Source organism: Acyrthosiphon pisum, chromosome A2 (genome assembly GCF_005508785.2).
Source record: "Acyrthosiphon pisum isolate AL4f chromosome A2, pea_aphid_22Mar2018_4r6ur, whole genome shotgun sequence".
In the NCBI taxonomy this organism is placed as follows: Eukaryota; Metazoa; Arthropoda; class Insecta; order Hemiptera; family Aphididae; genus Acyrthosiphon; species Acyrthosiphon pisum.
The window spans coordinates 67,266,917-67,277,023 of NC_042495.1; the positions used below are offsets into that span (position 1 = coordinate 67,266,917).

The 10,107-nt window shown below is 31.5% G+C and overlaps 1 protein-coding gene across 4 annotated transcripts in view; it reads right to left on the reverse strand.

Moving 5' to 3' along the window:
* LOC100169439 (probable cation-transporting ATPase 13A3) overlaps positions 1 to 9,460 on the reverse strand; it is a 23,278-nt gene extending 13,818 nt beyond the window's left edge. Inside the window, exons 1-3 of one of the 4 annotated variants that reach the window (XM_016804430.2) lie at positions 9,283 to 9,460; positions 5,869 to 6,521; positions 601 to 686 (exon numbers count right to left, since the gene is read on the reverse strand). In XM_016804430.2, coding sequence (XP_016659919.1) covers positions 601 to 686; positions 5,869 to 6,022 — 240 coding nt within the window. In that variant the 5' untranslated portion in view covers positions 6,023 to 6,521; positions 9,283 to 9,460. Of the gene's footprint in view, positions 1 to 600; positions 687 to 826; positions 1,013 to 5,868; positions 6,873 to 9,282 lie in introns of those variants that run through there. The other 3 variants (XM_029489448.1, XM_003244550.4, XM_029489449.1) reach the window with 3 other exon arrangements.
* Positions 9,461 to 10,107: the final 647 nt, after the last annotated feature.

Here is a 10,107-nt window from a genome sequence, read left to right on the forward strand (position 1 = left end):
CATGACAAAATCATTTGACCGCCACTGTATCTAATACTATTAGTAATTTAACTGTCCCTTTCAGACAAGAAGATTTATATTATTCCGTTGACTAAATTCTTTAAATTAAAGTATAGCAACATTAAATTGTATCCCACAAACTTTTAGTTTTCGATTTACTGATTATCGTGTATAATCAAGGTTATAACTAAGTGCTCCTTAAATTTAACTTATATTAATAACTAAAAATAAAATTTTTAATCAAAAATAGTTTACGTAAAAAGAAAACAATAGAAAACCTACTTAATTATTCAAAATTAAAAAACAAATTGATAATGTTATTTATTGAATTTCCAACTTAGCAATAATATATATAGGTATTAATTCATGGTAATAAATTATTATTATTATGATAATTATTACTAATAATTATCATAGTATTAAATCTCGTAAAAGCATATAGTTATTGGTTGAAGAAATTATGAAACGAAAAACATTACACGTCTTTAATTGAAAACGAATTAAAAAACTAAAATTGTTGTTACATACTCAATTATGTTCAATTAGTAAGAATGGAATTTTATTATTAATAATATGGTTAATTCATAGTAAAATACTGACCAATTGTTCTTCAGTACCAATAATGTCAACATAATCAACAGATGGGTCTTCATCATCTTTAAAATTAGAATCTTCTTTAATTGACCCTGTAAAAATTAAAACACAATATTTAAGTATACATAAGTATATAATACATAAATAATTGACATTATATTTAAATAATAATTAATTAATTATACATTACAGATCGAAAGTCAATATTATATTATACAGTTCTCAGACATACCGTTATTGTTAGACATTATTTTATAAGCCTGAGAATATAGTAACAATTTAACCGGCGTAGTCTGTAATTTAAAGAGTAGCAATCATTATCTTATTCCCGCTAAACCTTATTAAGACAGTAGTTCCTCTCCCCACTTCAAAAGAGCTACTTATTAAGAAGTATCGGAGTTGTTACATAAATAACTACTACCTATGTGATATGAATACATAAAGAAGTACCTATTAGTTTTTAAAAACTCGTTAATACATTAGGTAGGAATAAGTTAGATACGATATAAAAACTCCTATAGCTCTTCACATTTCTTGTTTTTGCTAAATAAATTTATTTACCGTTTCTATTTTGAAAACGCGCATAGGATACGCGCCACACTTGCATGTGTTGTCTCAGTCTGGCAAACGTACTACATAGCGAATTTGCATTCAGTAGAACCAATTTTGTGTAGTTAGATAACTTTAAATGAAAGAATTTAATATTAGAATGAATTAACCTATGATCAAATTTAAAAGTAAGAACATTATCTGTGTTCTCTCGATGGTTTTTTTACGATAATATAATTTTTAAGTGAATTATGAAATATGAGCATTTTTATATATTACTGTCTTACATAACCATAACTTGGTCATCTTAAGTGCGTAATGTATAGCAATAAACAGAGCAATAAAGGTATTCCGTACTATTATAATCTACGACTCTCTGGTTTAGTTTTCGGCAGATACCTATTACAAGTTATATAATGGGTATATTCAGAGGTATATTCTGTGCATTGGCCGGATTAGTTCTTTAATATTTTAATTTGTTATTAAGATAAGCATGGTTTAATTTAACTAAATCTCTCTTATTTTTAACCATTAATAACTTCTTTAAAAAAGTGGAAGTATGAGTACTTTTGTTGCTGTATTACATACAATATAGACAGATAAAACACATTTTGGCCCGCATTTTGGTGTAGCGGCTCCTTAGTAAAATGTTAATATTACCCTATTCTTTACTATACCTAAAATATCTCAAATATTTTGACTAAAAAATGATTCTTTTTTAAAATACCTATTTTAAACAATACCATTTTGTAATTATTTTATGACATTATTTTTGGATTTGATCCCGGATTTGATTCATATTGATTTATACTTTAAGGATCAAACTTATTTAATGCATTTATAAGCTTGACCAGTACATATTTGTAAGAGGCATTTATTTAGATAATTTTATAATAATAGGTACCTTATTATTGTTTTCACCATTTTCAGTTACGGAAACATTTTTAATTTTAACAAATTATGGATTTAGAATTCATAATCAAATAATAATAAGTAAGAATATGCTACACTCATAGTTTACTAATTATCATTAATCATTACCAACAAAATTGCATGATAAGTATAGTTTCCTAATAAAAAAAAAAATTATTCAACATTGAATCTTAAAAACAATACCTAATATTAATATTCTTAAGAAAATAATATTTATTGCTCTTAATAAATAAGATCAATTTAAAATATCAATTATTATGATAAAATCTATGTCATTGAGTAATTTTAAGCTAATCTGCTTGCGTGCTCTTAGTTCTAACTAATCTAAAATAGCAGCAGCGTCGCAGAAGCATTGCAAAAGCAGTCCCCGCGGCGCCGTTGGTTCAAACATGGAAAAAAAAATCTAAAATAGCATACTCAATGGCCTATGCAGGGTTCTAGGTTTCTAACACCACCCCCCCCCCTGAAATTTCTTCCTTCTTCAAAAAAATCTTCTATACCACCATGATCAATGCACAGAGCAGATGAGTTGGTCATTTTTAAAAGATATAAATTGTAAAATGGCAATAGGTACCTATGGAACATTTTAGAGCATGTTAATTTTACAATTAAAACTTATTATATCTCGGTTTATATGGTTGAATTTTGACAAATGGTAACTAGGACACTTATGTAGAGATATAACTTTGAGTATAACTTACTTATACCAAATAATACAATAAGGAAAAAACCCCAGGAAAACTAAATAAGATTTAAATACATAGAACCTACCTACATTGGAATATAAAATACAAAAAAAATACAGTCTACCTACCGAGCTACCTACCTACCTAATAGATTGGAATAACAACCACTTTTGAAAATAAGAAAATTGAAATACATTTATTATGAATATTATAAAATCCCATTATTTATTAGGTAGATATTATTACGATACCTAATTGGAATTGATATTATTACAATAATTGAGATTATAACATAGTTAAAAGAAGCATGGTTATGAATCATCCTCACCACTAAGAACTTCAATCATTTATTATTAAATTACTCATTGAGCCGATAGTTAAATTAATGATAAGTACCTACATTAAATAGTACATTGCTGAGTTATGAAGTATTAAAAAACAACTTTGTAAGTAATAAATTTAATAGAAATAATAGAGCTAAAATGCTTGAAAAATAATAAGAATCAAAAAACATTTAGAGATTGATGGAAAGAAATAACATTATGTTTTTTTATTAGGCTTATTCAGTGGTGCCAAAATATATATTTACCTATGACAATTGTCACAGGTGATTTTAGTAGGTAGGGGGTCACTTTATCATTCTATATTTCTATAGTTAATTTATGGAAATTTGTTCAATAGACAACATACAAACTATACTTGGTGTATGGTAAAGTAATTATAAGAAATAGGTGGGTGTCAACATATTATGTGGAGGTGTCTAATGTCATAGGTAAAATTTTGGACTTCGGCGCCACTGGGCTTATTGAAATGTATGACAATAATATAGCATAGAAGCTAGGGTTCAAAAGTACCTCTTCATTGAGGAAAGTCACTGTAATGTAAGTGTTAAATAGGGGTTCAATGATAAATTAGGTACTAAATATTTTATATTAGTTTTATCATACCTATATTTAAATTCATACTGATAATTTATTTTCATTATTCTTACTAACGTATAAAGATCGTCACACACTGCAGAGGGAGCGGTAAAATTCTTTTGTCTTGGCGGTGGCGGTAAATTGTGACCGGCTTCATTTTGTCGTTACCGCCCTAGCGGTAATCGCCGCAGCTGCAATGTGTGAGGACCTTTACATGGGAGATTTAACAATTAGAAGAACCTGTTTTATTGTTATTTTTAATGACAATGAATCGACTTAGTGTTAAGACAAATTTAAAGGTAAGAAAATATTATCAAGTCACATTCTAAGTTTTATTTTTAAATATGTTATGAGCGTTTTAAAAGTTTCATAACTAGGTAGCTTCAAAATTAAAAAAATTAAAAAAAAACCCACAAAGTACCATAGATAATATTCTTAACTTTAAATTTGGTATGTTATGTGTTAGTAAGACAAAGTCAGACCACACATGCATTGTATAAGTAACATCCTTTAAGTATTAAAATTGAAATGTTATGAACATTGACAATTAGGTATACCTCGAGATATACAAAACAAACCTGGAATCAGCTCAAAAAAATTTCAAATATATTATGTCCATAAAGTGCTTAAGTACGTACCTACCTATATAAATGTTTGGTAAACATTCATAGGACCAACGGGCTCGATTATTTTTAAAATTATATTTTTTACAAATATTTTTTTAATTACCTACCTACTTACAAGAAAACAATATTTTGATTTTGTCGCAAATTGACGTTGGCTAAATACCTATTCTTTTTGACCCATATCCCCTCGCATATTCCCTTAAACTAAAAACTAGATACGGGTTAGATACAATTTTCAACCAGTAACCATCTTCAATATTGAAGCAAATTTTTCTGATATAAAGTGTTTTTTGAGGTGTTTTTACAAACATCATTGTAACACCAGAACATTCATCACTTTGATCAGGATCTAATACTTTTTAAAAAACCTAAGGTTTATGAAGAGGTTTAAGATATTTGACCGTGAATATAATTTATAACAGGATTTATAATTAGTAGGTATATGACGTTTAGGTATAATAGATATTATTAGAGGTACCTAAGTATCTAATGACCATATGCATGGTCAATTTGTGTGTCACATAAGACATAGTTTAAGAAAGGTTTAACATGTCTTTTGTGACACATAAATTGACTATGCATAATATGAGCATAAGTATGATTAAACAATCTAGATTTAAAAATAATAAAGAATCATAAATCCCCATCCGCATTTGCAAGTATTTGCTTATTTGATACGGTATTTCTCGAGGTATTTCTATACTATCTAAATATTTAAATATTTTGTCCATTCAAATAAATGTTATTACTATTATATTATATTATATTGACCATACAGGTAGGAAGTACCTAACATTTTATGTAATAAATGTAAATGTATATTTAACACAATATTTAATGAAATTCCAGGTGAAATTCGTACAATTTTACCATAGATTCTATAATAGACATAATCTTTATAAACATTAATCATAAGTGGAGCCACATGGTATGCATCTGTACACCCTAATCACACCAAAGGGGGCTGCTTTAATTTAAGTTGAGCAAAAACGTAAAGGTTTGCGATGGTTTTATCCGGTTTTATTTTTAACCGGAAGCCCGGAGTGCATAATATGATATGATACAAAATATTCCATAAAACCTCGCATAAAACTGTTTGTTGTAAGGGTGTTATTTTAAGATATAAAGTGTAATAAAATGATTATAATTTCATAAAATAAAATATTGATTATAACTAGGTACCTACTACCTAGTATATCTGTACCTACCTACCAGTGATTTTTTTCTAGTTGAAAATAAATAAGAACTTAATTATTGTTAAGTGCTATTAAGTACATCAGAAAATTATTATTAGGAGATTATTATTTATTACTAAGTAGGTAGGTACTTCAAAATATATCTACCTAAAGATAGTATTTAAAAAGATACCGAATGCAGCAAGTTAGGTTAGGTCGAGGGTTAGGTAAGGTTAACAAGAGCACAAAAATTTACTATTCACGATTCAGGAATTACAGGGAATTACACAGTAAATACCTAGACGTACTTCTTACTCTGGGGCTAAGTATTAGGCAAATGAAAAACTTGTCACAGCGACATAATAATAAATGTTTGATCACTTACTGCGGAGAGGCGTGCAGACTGGATCTTCTGGATGATTAACTTTTTTGTGGCCAGCGCCGTGCAAACGCACGAGCTTGCTTAATCTGACCACGAGATCGGCCATTATCACCTGGGTCGTTTGCGGCGCTTGAGGGCTGTAGTCGGGGGGCGTCATTCACCAGGATCGCATTTACTGCGCCAAGATCTGACGGTCGCTCCACCGCAATTGCTGCTGTACCTCACGTCTTCGGCGGGTTCACGTATCCAATCGTCGATTTGAATGTCCAGCATGATGAGTTAACACAGCAGAGGCGTCGGACGTCACAGGACCGCAAGAATCCCGTAACACATTCGAATGACAGACAACGACCCAACGGTCACGGGGTAGGTACACTGGTGGTGACGGCCGAGTGGCGTTTCGCACGTGTCTCGGGTGTTTCAGCGAGAACAGATGTCGCACACGAACGGGGCCCCGCGTGTGTCTTGCCGGAACACGCGACTTGCGAGGGAGAAATGAAAACTAATATGAAAAATGAACCGACGGGTTGGTGTAAGTCACGGCAAACGGAGCGCACGCCGCGTCAGGTGCGTTGCGTCTTCTCGACCTCGCGGTGAACGGCGACCGGGTTAAAACGATTTTTCAACGTCGCGGCGTGGGCGGCGAGTTCTTTACCCTTAGCGATAAAAAAAAAAAAAAAAAATGAAAAGAAAAACAAGAGACGGACGAGCGAACGGACGGACGAGCGGGCTTAAAATGATGTAGGTAGACGGTACTAGGTGGGGCGAACCGCGAATGGCCGGACGAGTGCACGAGTACGGGGAAGGCGCGCGATTACCGTCAGAGACCGCTAGTACCGACCTCGGCGTATTTTCCGCGTTCGAAAATTTCACACGTCGCCGAACAGCGCCGTTTCTTTATATTATTGTCACCGCACTCACCGGCACCGGCACGACTATTCGACGGATGGACGAGCGACGCCGACGCCGATGATAATAATAATAATAATAACGTGCACTCGTCGTCCCTTCACGCACCGCCACACCCTCACCACGGAAAGTCACAACAACGCTTATCAGCGGCCGCGGCCCCGTCGCCAACCTTATCAATCTGTCGCCGCCCGAAGCCCACTCACCTTCCCCACGCCACCGAACGCCGGCTTTTATTCTTTAGGCACAAACACAACGTGGGCGACGAAAATTAAATTTTCTCGATTTGATCCAACGATTCGGCCGGCCACCGGTCAATCATAAATTGTGAATCAAATTTCTCAGTACCTATTCAAAACCTACGGTACCTGCCTAGTCAGTCACCATTATTGAATATTAATTAGTCAATACTCATTAATCATTATAGCCTATAGGCGATATTTTATATTATTATAATAGGTAGTAAATTACTTATTCCAGATAGTACCAACGAAAACTAAATTATTAAGTACAGTAATAATATAAACAGTATAATATCTGGCTGCTATACACGACATCTAAATTTGTATTAATATTTAGATCATAATAAAATTCATAATATCACACGTAGTTTTCTCTTTGAGGTTTTTGCTAATTAGGAATTCAGAAAGTAAATATTAAGGTAGGTGTACACCAATTTCTAAATTAACTTTAAATGAGAAGTACTTAATAATGTTATATTACATGAATACATGATAGTGATAGATGATACCTAACATAAAACAAAAATACATACTCGTCAAACGTGGAAACCACGATATAGAGAAGATCCGTAATATGTAATATCTTCTCTACATCGTCGTGAAACGTAAAATTTTGAGGAGACCAAGCCCCCCGTAACCTCTGCACCATGATCTCCACCTATGTGACTTCACCTAATCTACCTACTCGAAAAAACGAAGAAAGGACGAAACTGCAGGCGACGACGAGTACATACATGCGAATTTATACATAGATATGGTGGGATATTGGAATTTGCATTACTCATCACTCTGAAATGAGCATATTGGTATACGGCTATATAAAACAGTATAACACTGTTTACATATCAGTAGGTACCTAGCCGTTACATAACGACAATGCATGACACTTTAAATAAATTATGTATATTATTATGTCATCAATTCTAAATGCGAAAAAATCAATTTTTTTTCTCGCATGTTTCAACGATTGCTGTGAATTGTATTATAGGGCATACCCGCTTAACCAGCATATAATATTGCAATTTGATATTTAAATTTATAATTACATAATGAACTAATAATATTATACACATATATATTATCATCATATATACCTATTCTTATATGTACATGACGTAGGAACATCGTACACAATATTATATAATTATTATTAAATTATATATTGAACACTCAACGCGGTGATTAATATAATTTATGTTATTCTCTTGTCACTTCTAAGATCCAAATTCCAATGTGTCCTTAAAGAATTGAATGATCGCACCACAATAATATTTCTATAGAATATAGGTGATAAAATATTTAATAATATTTTACAGTTTTAAATATTTAAACTACATTGGAACTTTCATTTAACGAACTTCCAATTAAAAAAAAAATTCTTTTTAACGAAATTTTGTTGAATATTAAATTTATTTGTTTTTATTTAACAAAATTCTCTATAATGCAAATTTTTTAGTTGCCCATGAGAATTCGTAATATACCTAGAAGTTTCACTGTATAATAAGAATTATGTATAAAATAATTTTCTAAAAGCTAAAAATGTATCAGGCACATTTTGTAAATATTAATTACTAATATGGCAATATAGATATAGGTACCATCAAATTTATCATTATACGCGGCCGAGGGGAAGTTGCTTCCCAGATAAAAATCTAGGGGGAATATTATACAGATAAGTTTAATGTGAGAAGATTTTCAAATGGGTCAGTAAATTGTGGTTAATTTTTGCCTCCCGGACAATATAAGAGCCAAGACGCCAAGTGCCACCTATGTTTAACATTAAAGATAATATTATAGGTTAGTAGGTATAGGTACCTATATCTGAATAATTGCGAGTTCAATTTAAATGCTTGAGTGATTCATCAGTATTCATGGATTAGCAGGGGAAACCGTTTACATAGTAAGTAGAATGTAGATTACATTGAAACGGCTATAAATTATAATACACATTAAACATTTATAGTATTATATATAGATATATAGTACACTATAGTACCTATCTACGATACATACCTATCAAAGTATTAAATAAATAATGATGGAATTAATTTTTCTGTCTTGGTAGGTATAGGTTTATCAGTTTATGAAAAATAATAATTTAATAATGCATCACATCGAGTCGAATAAACATGTCAAAACCAAATCGAAAATTACATTTTAAAATAATTTATAGTTTTACGGTCAAGCGGATAAACGAGATACCTATGCATAATGATATGTAAAAATATAATAGGTAGAGTATAATAATGATTGTATATAAACTTACTACGTTATGATGGCAACAATTTAAAATTGCAAAGTTGTGTAAATCGATACAAAACACTTGAGCATATACATAATATAATATAATATAATATAGCTGGTAACAGGTGGTTTTTAAAAAAATTTTAGAATCCAATGTGCAACAAAGTACGGTACTACAGCAGTACAGCCGTGATCTACGGGCTGTGGCGAGTTTACAACTGTACCGGAGCAACCTTATGAAATGCGCGATTACGGAGTTGCAAACTGCTGAGCACGCTGCACACGATTACGTTGTATAATATATAGGTAAACGTTACCTACACGTATATTATACAGTAACAGTATGGGTACACAATACCTACACTTGTATAGTTGTATCAGTATCACACCCCCTACGTAGAAATAAGAACGAAAGGAATTTCTTTTGCTAATCTTATAATTGTATTCGTGCACAAATTCCGTTTCATATTCTAGCAAGTAGCAGCGCATAGGATATAGATATGTTATAGTCGTTAAAGACACTGTGGTAAAATAAAAAAATGTGCCTATAGTTATCATTAGTGTAGGTATAATAAAATTCCACACATACGGATGGCTAAGACTCCTGCAAACGTTGTATTATGTAATTAATACCAAATCTTACAACTTACAAGAGAACTATAATTATAGCTCTTAGTTCTACGATATTTAAAACGATTGTAGACCCATTGGTTTTGTAGATATATTAAATATTTTTATTCGTTATCTGAACGAATTATTAATTGTATTATTGTATTATTACAGATTAATTACAGTTTAAAACCTTTAGGCTTCATTTATTTATATCGTAGATGGTTTAGCACATTTT